Source organism: Canis lupus, chromosome 2, assembly GCF_003254725.2.
Source record: "Canis lupus dingo isolate Sandy chromosome 2, ASM325472v2, whole genome shotgun sequence".
NCBI classification, from domain to species: Eukaryota; Metazoa; Chordata; class Mammalia; order Carnivora; family Canidae; genus Canis; species Canis lupus.
Window position 1 is genome coordinate 82,278,907 of NC_064244.1, and position 13,602 is coordinate 82,292,508.

The 13,602-nt window shown below is 48.0% G+C and overlaps 1 protein-coding gene across 2 annotated transcripts; it reads right to left on the reverse strand.

The window, feature by feature from the left end:
- Nucleotides 1-308: 308 nt before the first annotated feature.
- Nucleotides 309-13,386, reverse strand: CFAP107 (cilia and flagella associated protein 107). 2 transcript variants are annotated; one of them, XM_025447815.3, is made up of 5 exons: nt 13,061-13,192; nt 5,277-5,402; nt 4,926-5,039; nt 1,323-1,500; nt 309-631 (listed from the first exon to the last, which is right to left on the reverse strand). In XM_025447815.3, exons 2-5 carry the CDS (start codon nt 5,367-5,369, stop codon nt 450-452), a joined length of 567 nt encoding a protein of 188 aa, XP_025303600.1. In that variant the 5' UTR covers nt 5,370-5,402; nt 13,061-13,192; the 3' UTR covers nt 309-449. The 2 variants fall into 2 exon arrangements, with proteins under 2 accessions (XP_025303600.1, XP_025303599.1); XM_025447814.2 differs by lacking the exon at nt 5,277-5,402 and having other exon boundaries at nt 13,061-13,386.
- Nucleotides 13,387-13,602: the final 216 nt, after the last annotated feature.

Sequence of the window (13,602 nt, forward strand, 5' to 3'; positions counted from 1 at the left end):
AGAGGTGGAAGGGACATGCTGTGTGTCTTCCCTCCCTCTGAGCCCCGGGTTCAGTGCACGCCCTGGGGTGCGGGGGGGGGACCCTGACGGCCTCTCCTGCAGGGACATCTGCTCTCCCGTGGAGTTCCGCAGTGGGTGTCCTAGTCGGCTCCCCCCCGTATGGACCTGGCGCTCCTGGAGGGTACGCACCACGCTGTGAGAACCCGCCCGAGCCATGTTACCTCGCTGGGCCTCAGTTTCCCTTCATGAGAACCGAGGGAGAGGCCCTCTGACATTCTGCAGAATCCTGCATACACACAACACTCCAATCCGCCCAAGAGCTTTAATTGTGGGATGGCAAAGAAAGGAACCCGAGGGTTTGGAGGCGGGGTGGGAGCACGCCTGGGCCAGATTCAATGCCCCGGGGGCTCCGGTGGGTTCTGGCCGCACTGCCCCTGGCGTGGCAGTTGTCAGAGGCGCGGGACAGGGTGCAGGCGAGGGGGGGGCACGGGGATGGCATGCTCCCGCCGGGACATAGCACACACGGGCGGGCTGGGGTAGGATGAGGTGTAAATGCTCTCCCGCGGGGCAGCCTTGGGTGCCAGCCACCTCCGCCTCAGCTGTTCGTAGAGTCCATAGTTTGTAGGGGGAGCTGCAAGAGAAAGCAGGGTGTGGGTGAACAGGGCGCGGGCTGGCCAGGGGATCGTGCGGCGCGGGCTCTGGGGGAGGAGGGCTCGCGGGGGAGGCGGCTCAGGCGGGGCCCACTCCCCGCTGGTCCTCGGAGAGGTGACCCCCCGACTCGTCGGGATGGCCCTGCGGGCTCCTGGGGAGCCGCGCTACCCCAGTCCAGGCTCGGGAGACCGAGCTCCAGGAGAAAGCCCTGCAGGAGCAGCGCACAGCGACAGGCAGCTCACCGTGGAGCCCGGTCCCTCTGCACCGAGGGCGGAGCCCCGGCAGCTGATGCAAAGAATGAGGGCGCTGGCGTGTCAAGCGGATGGAGGCACCCTCTTATCAAAACCCCTTGCTGCTGGAAGGACCAAATCCACACTCCTGCTCCCTCCACCTCAACCCACTGGAATGACAACTCCCCAAAGGCAGGAATTCCTCCCTGCTCATCACTCTCCGTCCCCAGGTGCCACATCAGGGCAGGGCACCTGGAGGTAATAGTCACTATGCCAAGATGATTGATCTGAGGGCAGGGATGCCGCTCCCGCCACCTGTGCTCCGGGTAAACCGTGCTGCCGTGGTGCCCAGTGAGGCCTTCACCCCCGGGCCCCTCGGGTCGGGCCCCTGTGCTCGGCCTGGACGCCGTGGCCCCTCGCGGCCCCACACACGGCGAGTACCGAGGAGGGGGAAGTCCGATCTCTCCGGGAGCCACAGCAACTGGTGCCCGTTCCAGGTGCGCCGCGCGGGCAGCGCCGGGTTGTGACCACGCCGGTTGTAATGGTCGTCGTACGTGCTGATCAGATGGCGGCGGCAGGGCTCCTGGTGGCCTGCGAGCAGGTGTCTGTGCGGGAGGCCCTGGAGGGACAGGCGTAGGGGCCGTTACCTGGGGCCAGGCATCCCCGTGGCGGTGGCCGCTGGGGGTGTCGCCGCCTGGGCCCTCGGGGCCACCGCACGGGACACGCAGCTGCCCGGCCCACCGCCACCCAGCTCACCTCCCACACACACTCAGCTCTCCGTCTGGGGACCCCCAACCCAGGCCAAGTGGGTTCATCCCTGGAACGGGCTGCCAGGGGCCCGCCGGAAAGAAAGGAGGACACGCAGCTGAACGGGAGGGTCGGGGCCACCCCACCGCGGCCCTTGGGGCTGCAACTACACCCTCTGACTTGTCTCTAGCCTCCTCCATCCGAGTGCCCATTTCCATGGCGGGTGCAAGATATGAATACAGAGCCTGGCATGTGCACCTTGTACTGCAGTCAGTTGCTGTGGGAAGAGTCAGAGAACGGCCCATAAATCGCCTTCTCCTGCAAAGGATTTATGGCTCCCTCCACTGGAAACTTCTCTGGTGGGAGTTATTTACAAGGAGAAGAAAGCCGCGTCCTCCTTACTCTGGGACGTTTGCCTGCTTCAGTGCTTTTCCTAAGAAAATCCTCTTGGCCCTGGAAGGGAATCTTGGAGGCCTGGGCTGATTTACAGGGGAGGATAATGTGGATTTCCATGCCTGTCCTCCTGTCTGGAGCAAACAGGGAGGTCTGTGTCTGCCGTGGTCTGGAAGTGCCGGCTGCACATAATATTTCAAGTGGTGGTTCCATAAATAAGTCAGATCACAATGCCAAAGGGAGACGAGGGGGACAGGCACAGACATTAGGCAGGGGTTCCCAAGATCCACATCACCAGGTGCCCGGAGTGGGTTTCCAATGCCCGGGAAGGCAAGTTGGAGGGGTTCCCAGGAACCAAGGGATGTGCTGACGAGGTGTCACGGCAGGGAAGAGAGACGGGGACTTTCTTGCTGCTCTTCCTGACCCGGGGCTTGGCCCTGCTGTCTCGATTATGGGGCTAGGATTTTTGTTCTGATAAGACATGGTTAGGTGACGGGTAGAGAGACAACTGCCTTTGAAAGAAGCGATATTGAAAGTTTATTAGTTTCCCGGGAGGGGGGCCCGCTGCACCCCACAGGGCCACAGAGGGCAGCGCCAGGCTCACGGAAGGAGCAGGAGAGACAGAGAGACCGACAGAGAGAGCGCGCGTGGCCCGGGGCATCCATGTGGTTTCCAAGGGAAGGAACAGGTAAGGCAGGGTAGGGAGGTTGAGACGGTTAGGATTGCAGCGTTTGAATGATTTCAGCAGGCTCTGGGTTAAAGGGGTGCCTCTGGTTGTAGGTGCCCGGCCCTGCAGTGATTTAGGGCAAAGGGATGTTGGCTTGGCATGTGAGCCTTACACAAAAGAGGTGGGTGTGGGCTCTGGATTGGTTGGCCTGTATCCCAAAGGTGTGCCTCCGGGCAGGCTGTTTACTGTCTGTAGGAACTCGCTAGCCCCGGGAGGGCAGTCTGGCCAGGATTAGCACGGCCCCTAAGACAACAAACCATCTAAAATACAGAACATAAAAAAAATGTGATGAATATACCTGCCTGGGGGGGGGGGGACACAGGGAGGGGGTCCTCTGGGGGATGCTAACCCCATCTATCTCGGTTTTTTTTTTTTTTTTTCTATCTCGGTTTAAGGGGCGCATCGGCATTTGGCCAGGAAGGAGGAAGTGCGAAGCTGGGATGGGGCCGGGTGTCCCAGGAGGAAGGGCGGAGTGAAGCTGAGCAAGGTCCAGGGTCCCCGGCACACAGATTTGAACGGAGTCCTTCGAAGTGAATATCTGATTACGTGGCTCTATTTTGTGTATGTGTTGGGGGGGGGGAGTCCTTAATTTTAACCAGATTATGTAAAGATTTATTTATTCACTATTTTAGAGAGAGAGAGAGAGAGCAGGGGGAGAGAGAGAGGGAGAATGTTAAGCAGACTCCCCGCCGAGCGCAGAGCCCAACTCGGGGCTCGATCTCAGCCACCCCGCAATCACGACCTGAGCCGAAACCAGGGTTCAGATGCTTAACGGACTCAGCCACCAGGCGCCCCTTAACCGGATTCTATATACGTGTGTGCGGTTGTCTCCTCATCAGGGGTCTGTAATGAGTCCAGAGGGCACTAATGTGTATTGAGAACTAGGCCGAGAGCCTCGTATATACCGATGCTCGGGCACCGGGAGCCCCAGATCCTGGGTTCTTATCCTGACTTCCTTACGTTAACGCGCGTTTGTGCCTTCAGCGCACACTAATGGTAAAGACCGGCACCCGCAGAGCGTCAGCGCGTCCCGGGGATGTCGGTGCCATCCAGAGATGCCAGCTCGGGGCTGAAACTTGGGCGCTGTTTATACGGAGATGGCTCCCAAATGCAGGCGGCAGAGAGGAGACCCCAGCAGACCAGGAGGGGGGATTCGAGGACACTTCCTGCCTGATTTGCCGATCAGCCACCTGCTTAGCCCCTTACCCACCAGCTACACAGTCTGGGACAAGACATTCGCCTCACCCGGGGCACCTTTTACTTGAAAATGAGGGTGCTGGGAGCGGAACAATCTCCTGGGTCCCTTCCAGCTCCAAGCTGCTCCCGTTCCGACAATGTCCGCCCCGAGTTTAGGCAGGTATGGGGGTGGGAGACAGGGTGGAGCAGGTGTGTCCTGAGGTCGCAGTGGCTGCTTCCTGCTGGGGGGGGCCTGCAACACAGCAGCTCACAGCCTGGCACTCCCTTTTTATTTATTATTATTATTTTTGTATTATTTTTTATTGGGGTTCGATTTGCCAACATATAGTATAACACCCAGTGCTCATCCCGTCACGTGCCCCCCTCAGGGGGAATGGTCCTTGACTTTTTATACAAAAGGCCAGGGCAGCCCAGGTGGCTCAGTGGTTTAGTGCCGCCTGCAGCCCACGGTGTGATCCTGGAGTCCTGGGATCGAGTCCCAAGTCGGGCTCCCTGCAGGGAGCCTGCTTCTCCCTCTGCCTGTGTCTCTGCCTCTCTCTCTCTCTGTCTCTCATGAATAGATAAATGTTAAAAATCTTAAAAAAAAAAAAAAAAAGGCCAGGAAGCTGGGGCACAGATGATACAAAATACTCCCATCCAAGCATCCACATAAGGCCTCCGGAGGGCCTTATGCGATCCCCCACCGTGTTCCCCTCCATTGTTTGTTGCTTTGGTCCCTACACCCTTTACCTACACCCTGTTGGGAGAGTGTGGAGGAACAGGGAGGGGACCCGGGAAGCGCTGGGACAGGGCAGGGGGAAGGCTACCAGCCTGAGATTTGGCGGATTGTAAATAAAGGTGAGGCCAACAGCAGCCCCCGGGTTGGGGAGGGGAGTGCTCGGGGACTACTCTCCTGCCCCTGGGGGGACAGAGCTGGCCGGTGGTGTCTCCTGAGTGCTGGGGGAGCCCAGGCCCGAGTGTGGGGCCCCCACTCCTCTTACCTCAACTCTCCTCTTGCCATACCACCTGGAGATCTGGTCCGGCCTGTGGCCTGGGAAGGGCACATACTCTTTTCTGTAAATGCTCTGAGGTGTTTTCTCAGTGGCTTTGGTGAACTGGAAAAGATGAAATATTCAGGATGACTCATGCAACGCACCTTCTCAGGCTTCTGGAGCATCCCCTCCCCTCCGGGGCTACGGGAAGCAAGCGGAGCCCAGGGCATCCTGCACAATGCAGGCTTCATTTTGCTCCCTCCCCTCCAGAGTTTGCAAAGGACCATCGCTCAGGCACTCGGCACCCCATCCCTCAGCAAAGCTGTTACTCGGGCACCTGACCATTCCTCATGTCTGCACCTGTTCCCTTGGACTTCTCTCTCCGTTTGCCCCTCCTGCTTGCCTCCTTCCTCTCTCTTGCTTCTCTGTTTTCCACTCTCCCCCACCGCCCATCTTTTGTTTCCTGGTTCACTTTTTAAAATTTTACTGTGAAAAAAAAATAAAATAAAATAAAATTTTACTGTGGTCAAATATACCTAACAAAATTTACCATTTTAATCATTTTTACATACAGAGTTCTGTAGCATGAAGTACACGTACGTGGTTGTGCAACCATCATCATCATCTGTCTCCAGAACTTCATCATCTTCTCAGACTCTGAACCCCTTAGACAGCTCCCTCCCGCAGCCCCTGGCACCCACCATTCTGCTTTCTGTCTCTACGAATTGGACCACTCTAGGGACCCCACGCGAGTGGAATCATATACAGCGTCTGTCTTTTGATGCCTGGCTTATTCCACTTAGCATAGCGTCTTCGAGGTTTACCCCCATTGTAGCCTGTGTAAGAATTTTCTTCCTTTTAAAGGCTGAATAATGACTGCTTCATTGTATGCATGCGCTACGATTTGCTTATCCATCCCACACTGTGAATAATGTGAGCATGGATGTGCGAATCTCTCTCTTCCAAATCCCACTTTCGGTTCTTTTGGGTATAAACCCAGAAATGGAATTGCTGGATCGTATGGTCATTCTACGCTTACTGTTTTCAAGCAATTGCCATACTGTCCACCAGAGCAGGTGCACTGTTTTACATTCCCGCTGATCATGCACAAGGGTTCCAGTTTCTCCACGTCCTTCCCAACACCTGCTACTTTCTTTTTCTTTCTTTTTCTTTTTTTTTTAACCATAGCCATCCTAATGTGTGCAAAGTGGTATCTTACAGTTTTGATTTGCTTTTCCCTAATGAATGGTGATGCTGGGCATCTTTTCATGTGCTTATTGTCCATTTGCATAACTTAGAGGAATATCTGTTCAAATTTTTTTCCCCCATTTTTAATCGTTTGGGTTTTTTTGTAGTTGAATTGTAGTTCTTTATATATCTTGGATATTAATTAAGTCTGTTGATACTGTTCTTTGATGCATAAAAGTCTTCAATTTTGAGTAAAATCCAATTGATCTATTTTTTTCTTTTGTTATCTATGATTTTGGTGTCCTCTCCAAAACAATCATTGCCAAATTCAATGTCACGAAGCTTTTCTCCTATGTTTTCTTCTAAGAGTTTTACAGTTTTAGCTAGGTTTTTGATCCATTTTGAATTAATTTTTGTATGTAGTGTAAGGTAAGGGTCCAATTTCACTCTTTCACATTTGGATATGCAGTTTTCTCAGCACCGTTAGTTGAAAAGACTGTCCTTTTGCCTTTGAACGATTTTGCCATCTCTGCTGAAATCATTTGGCCAGATATGTGAGGGCTTATTTCTGAGCTCTTTATCCTATACCATTAGTTTATATATCTGCCTTTATGCTAGTATCCCAATATTTGGTTACTGTAGCTTTGTAGTAATTTTGAAATCAGAGAACATGGGTCCTCCAACTTTGTACTTCTTTTCAAGATTGTTTTGACTATTCAGTTTCTTGAGATTCCAATGAATTCTAGGGTGGATTTTTTAATTTCTGCAAAAAAAAGAAAAAAAAACGAAATCATAAGGACTGTGTTGATTTTGCAGGCCATTTTAAGGTAGTATTGATGTCTTAACAATATTATGCCTTCCAATCCATGAACATAGGACATCTTTCCACCTATTGGTATGCTTTATTTCTTTCAACAATATTTTGTAGTTTTGCCTCTGTGGTTAAGTTTGTTCCTAAGTATTTTATTCTTTTTAGTGTTATTGTAAGTAGAATTGTTTGTTTGTTTTTTAGTCCCCCTCTTAGATAGTCATTGTCAGTGTATAGAAATGCAAATGATTTTTGCATATTAATTTTTATCTTGCTACTTTGCTAAAATCATTTATTAGCTTTGATAGTTTTTTCTGGATTTTTTGTTTGTTTTGTTTGCGTATGTGATGTTTCTTTTTTTTTTAAGATCTTATTTTTTTTTAATTTTTATTTATTTATGATAGTCATCAGAGAGAGAGAGAGAGAGGCAGAGACACAGGCAGATGGAGAAGCAGGCTCCATCCACCGGGAGCCTGACGTGGGATTCGATCAAGGGTCTCCAGGATCGCACCCTGGGCCAAAGGCAGGCGCCAAACCGCTGCACCACCCAGGGATCCCGTATGTGATGTTTCTAAGGTTTGGTACAAATAAGATCCTGTCATCTGCAAACAGAGATAATTTTACTTCTTCCTTTCCAATTTCTGTGCTTTTTATTTCTTTTTCTTGCCTGATTGCCCTGGCTAGAACTTATAATGCTGTGTTGAATAGAACTGGCAAAGCAGACATTCTCATTCCTGATCTTAGAGGAAAGAAGTGAAGCCATCTAGTCATGAACTTTTATTTTGGAGATGTTTTCGTTCCTTACTAGCTATACATCTATTCAGATTTTCCATTCCTTCATGACCCTTTCTTCAATACATACTGTCATTTTTTGGCTCTTACAACAATTTTTTACTTAAAGCCTTTTTTTTTTTCCTATGAATCAGTATAGCCAATGTACTCTCTTTTGGTTGCTATTTGGATGGGTATCTTTTTCCGTCTTTTCCCTTTCAACCTATGCATGCCCTTAGATTTAAAGACAGTCTCATATCTACATGTTCAATGAAATTCTTATCAAAATACCATGGACTTTATCCAGAGAGTTGGAACAAATAATCTTAAGATTTGTGTGGAATCAGAAAAGACCCCAAAAAGCCAGGGGAATATTGAAAAAGAAAACTAGAGCCGAGGTCATCACAATGCTGGATTTCAAGTTGTACTACAAAGCTGTGATCATCAAGACAGTGTGGTCCTGGCATAAAAACAGACACATAGATCAATGGAACAGAATAGAGAACCTGGAAATGGACCCTCAACTCTATGGTCAACTAATATTCAACAAAGCAGGAAAGACCATCCACTGGAAAAAGGACAGTCTCTTCAATAAATGGTGCTGGGAAAATTGGGACAGCCACGTGCAGAAGAAGGAAACTAGACCATTCTCTTACACCGTACACATAGATAAACTCAAAATGGATGAATGATCTAAATGTGAAACAAGAATCTATCAAAATCCTAGAGGAGAACACAGGCAACACCCTTTCTGAACTTGGCCACAGTAACTTCTTGCAAGATACATCCACGAAGGCAAGGGAAACAAAAGCAAAAATGAACTATTGGGACTTAAGATAAAAAAGCTTCTGCACAGCAAAAGAAACAGTCAACAAAACTAAAAGACAACCTACAGAATTGGAGAAGATATTTGCAAATGACCTATCAGATAAAGGGCTAGTATCCAAGATCTATAAAGAGCTTATTCAACTCAACAGCAAAGAAACAAACAATCCAATCATGAAATGGGCAAAAGACATGGACAGAAATCTCACCGAGGAAGACATAGACGTGGCCAACACGCACATGAGAAAATGCTCTGCATCACTGGCCATCAGGGAAATACAAATCAAAACCACAATGAGATACCACCTCACACCAGTGAGAATGGGGAAAATTAACAAGACAGGAAACAACAAATGTTGGCGAGGATGTGGGGAAGGGGGGACCCTCTTGCACTGTTGGTGGGAATGCCAACTGGTGCAGCCACTCTGGAAAACTGTGTGGAGGTTCCTCAAAGAGCTGCCCTACGACCCAGCAATTGTGCTGCTGGGGATTTACCCCAAAGATACAGATGCACTGAAATGCCGGCACACCTGCACCCTGATGTTTATAGCAGCAATGTCCACAATAGCCAAACTGTGGGAGGAGCCTCAGTGTCCATCAACAGATGATGGATAGAGAAGCCGTGGCCTGTGTACAGGGGGTATCACTCAGCCGCCAGAAACGACAACCACCCACCATTAGCTTCGACATGGCTGGAGCTGGAGGGTGTGATGCTGCGTGGAGTCAGTCAGTCAGAGAAGGACAGTGAGCATATGGTCTCACTCACACGGGGAATATGACATAGTGGAAGGGATCGTAGGGGAGGGAGGGGAGCTGAGGGGGAAACATCAGAGGGGGAGACACACCACGGGAGACTCCTGACTCTGGGGAGCGACCAAGGGGCAGTGGAAGAGGAGGTGGGCAGGGGTGGGGGTGACTGGGTGACGGGCACTGAGGGGGGCACGTGACGGGATGGGCACTGGGCGTGATGCTATATGTTGGCAAATCGAACTCCAATAAAAACATATACAATAAATAAAGACAGGGATCCCTGGGTGGCGCAGCGGTTTGGCGCCTGCCTTTGGCCCAGGGCGCGATCCTGGAGACCCGGGATCGAATCCCACGTTGGGCTCCCGGTGCATGGAGCCTGCTTCTCCCTCTGCCTGTGTCTCTGCCTCTCTCTCTCTCTCTCTGTGTGACTATCATAAATAAATAAAAATTTATTAAAAAAATAATAAAGACAGTCTCATAAATAGAATATAGTTGCATCCTAGGTTTTGGGTCCCCCCCCCCTCATTTTGCCATTCTATGCCTTTTGATTGAAAGGTTAATCTATTTTCATTTAAAGTAATTACCGTCAGGGGAGGACTTTCTTCTGCCATTTTATTGTTTGTTTTCTTACAGGATTTTTTTTTTTTTTTGTCCCTCATTTCCTCCATTACTAACTTTGTGTTGATTATTTTCAGTGACAATTTTTATTTCCTCCTCATTTCCTTTTGTGTATATTCTAGAGCTATTTTTTGTAGTTATCACGAGGATTGCATATAACATCCTGAAGTTAAAACAATCTTTTTTTAACAACCTATTTTAAATTGACACCAATTTGACTTAGCTCATATATTAAAACTCTTTTTTTTTTTTTTTTACAGCCCTTCCATCTCCCATTTTATGTTACTGGTGTCATAAACTCCAAGTTGATATATTTTGCACCCATTAACACGGATTTATAATTATTTTTATGCATTTGTTTTTTAAATCCTATAGAAATAGTGGAGTTACAAACCAAAATTATGATAATAGTGGTTTTTATATTTGTCCACGTGTTTACCTTTACCAGAGGTCTTTATTTCATACGGCTTTCAGTGACTGTCTAGCATTGCTCCATTTCTTTTTTTTAAAGATTTTATTTATTTGCTCATGATAAACAGAGAGAGGGGGGCGGCGCAGAGGGAGGATCAGGCTCCATACAGGGAGCCTGATGCGGGACTTGATCCCGGGACTCCAGAATCACACCCTGGGCCGAAAGCAGACTCTGAACCACTGAGCCACACAGGGAATCCCCTCATTGCTCCATTTCTTGTAGGGCAGGCCTAGTGGTAATGAACTCCTTCAGCTATGGTTCATCTAGGGATGCTTTAGTTTTTCCTTCATTTTCGAAAATTGGTTTTGCTAGCTATAGTATTCTCAGTTGGTAAGTGTGTGTGTATGTTGGGTTGGTTTTTTGGGGTTTTTTATCATTTAAATATATCACCCTACCTCCTTTCGGCCTGCAAGATTTCTGCTGATAAATCTACTGATAATCTTATAATCTAATAATCTTATCAAGGCTGCTTCGTACTTGAGTCATTTTGATCTCAACAGGTTGAATATATGTCTTTTGTGTGGGTCCTTCCAGATGTTTCCTATTGAAGTTTATGGAGCTTCTTGGATTTGTACACCCATGTCTTATCTTTACATTTAGAAAATTTTCAGCCATTATTTCTTCAAATATTCTTTCTGCTCTTCTCTCTTTTTTCTCCCATAATATGTACACTGGTCTACACGATGGTGACTCTGTTCTCATTTCTTTATTCCTTTTTTTTTTCCTCCTCAGACTCAAGAATTTCAAATGATCTCTCTTCAAGTTCTCGGATTCTTTCTTCGGCCTGTTCAAGTCCACTGTCAAACACCTCTAATGAATTTTTTCAATGTAGTTATTGTATTTGTCGATTCCATAATTTCTGTTGATATTTTTTATAATTTCTATTTTTTATTGATACTCTCACTTTGTTCATATATCATTTTCCCAATTTCCTTTAGTTCTTGCTCATGTTTTCTTTGAGCTCTTTATGCATATTCGAGGTGGTTGTTTTAAAGTTTTTGTCCAGTCCATTTAAAGGAGGGTCTCCACTAACAGGTCATGTTCCAAGGTAAGTGAAGGCTTAAGTTCTCAGGAGTTTTCTGAACTTACATCTTGCCTGAACCCGTGTGTGTGTGTGTGTGTGTGTGTGGTATGTTTTTTATTTAATCTTTATACACAGCTGTATTTAAATGCCTTATTTTCCCAAAGAGTGTATTTCTTGCTTCTTCTCAAGGCCTTTTATGTTCTGTTGCATTCCTCCACCTGTAATCTCTGGCCTCAGACCTCCACAGGTCTGTTGTGCCCTAGAAGCTTTCACCAACTGTAATCACCCCCACTTTTAACAGCTTTTCTTAGCCTGAAACATGAACTATGACATTTCCCCCTATTTGAGCTCTAGGTTAAGCAAAACAGAGACACAAATTCCTCAAGCAGCGTCTAGACAGATTAAAATATTGCTCTAAAAAATTAAAATGAAAAATAAAATAAAATAAAATGTTGCTCCACTCTCTCTGGGTTCAAGGGAGGTAACTGGGAGCTGAGCCATTGCTTCTCTTACCCTACACCATGCTGTTCTAAGGAGAAAATGAGAAAAAAGCAAGTAAAAATACCATGGCATTTCCTACCATTTTGAATGTGACTTTTTCTAAACTGGGCATTTGTGTGGTTGCTGCGGACCTCTGACAGCTTTTCAGAGCTCTTCCATAGTTATTTTAGGTAGGCTATAGTTTTTTGTTTTTTTTTTTTAAGTGTTTCTGTGGGAGAATAAGGAGCTAGAGCTTATTAGTCTGCCATGTTTCTCATATCACTCCAACTCTGCTCTCTTTATGCAATCTCTTCTGGGCATAGGAGTAACTGATAGTATCCTAGAGGGATTGCTCAGCCAATCCTCCTTGCCCTTGGACCTTCCCTTACACACACCTGCTCCCCAAATAAGGCCAAGTGCAATGAGAGTGAACAATGGCCACAGGCCACATTTAGCTGGAGGGGTGGTGAATGCCTATGTTCTCCCTGAAAACAGCCTTTTCCAGTTCTCAGAAGTCACCATCAACCTTCCCCACGCTTACACCAAAGCTGCCAATTATATATCGCCCTACTTTCCTTGCCCATTTCCCGAGAAGATGGAAGGATATCTACATGTCTCTGCAGAAATTTAAGTGGCTCGGTCTTGATTGTCACAAATAAAGATACTCAATTTCAAGTAGGCCAATTCAGGCAAAGTATTTTTGTGTTGGCCTTTAAAGCACGTGGGGACACCGAGAGCCCATGTGTTCTGTTTTGAAAGTAAAAACTGAAATGCTCAGGCAGGGCAAGGTTGTGGAACAGGTGTCAGAAGGCAGCAGCTCATCCCGGGACATCAGGGTGGGTTGGGGGGGGCGGTAAGTACCACACTCTGAGAAGGGCCAGGCCCGGGATATAGCAGGTGTTCTTCATCTCAAGGTACAGAGGAATTAAGAACAAGGAACGCCAGATGCCTAGGCACACTCCGCTCAAAGTAATGCTGTGAGTCACAACTCTGTTGACAACTCTGCTACAGCATTTTCAAGATTTCACGGGGACCTTAATGATTGCTTGAATGTAACTCCTCTGTGAAGAGCACAGACTCTATTACCACATTCTTAAGACATAACCACCTGTGGCCCTTAATTTGGAAATAGTAATGACCTCATTCCTACCTCTGCCTGCCAGGCCATCCCTAAGCCCTCTGTCCATTTTCCCCCAGGGGTTCCTTACCTTCCTCCTCTCTTCCACCCAGTTTCCAGTGAGCACTCGGGTTGAATACTTGGTCTCAACCTTCCAGCTTGGGGTAGAGAATGGGTGTGGACTTACTGCACTCAAAAACTGCATGGTAACTGTTTGCTCCAAGTCTTTTGACTTGACACAGTTTCAGGTTTCGGGAGTGGGGAGACGTTATGCAGTTGCTGAGTTTAAGGAGTCTTTTTCATCTTCCCAGTCACCCTTCTGGGTGCGTATATGTGACACCCTGCCAGTTTCACAAAAATGGCCTGAGAGTCTACTTTCAGCCTCCAGGGAGAAGTGATGTGATCTTGGATTGCCTACTGTTGACTGTCTCCATGGTGATAGGCTGTGCATGTAAATATTCTCCTTAAGGGGGAAGCTGATTCTTCAGGAGCAAAACTGACCCCTTCAAAGCAAATCAAACCAACAATAACCACCACAAATGCAAGGCCAGAAGGTCCTCGTTTTAGTGGAGTCACCCCATGAGAAGCATCATCCTTGGGGCACATTTACAAGGGTGAGTTGAGATGATCTCA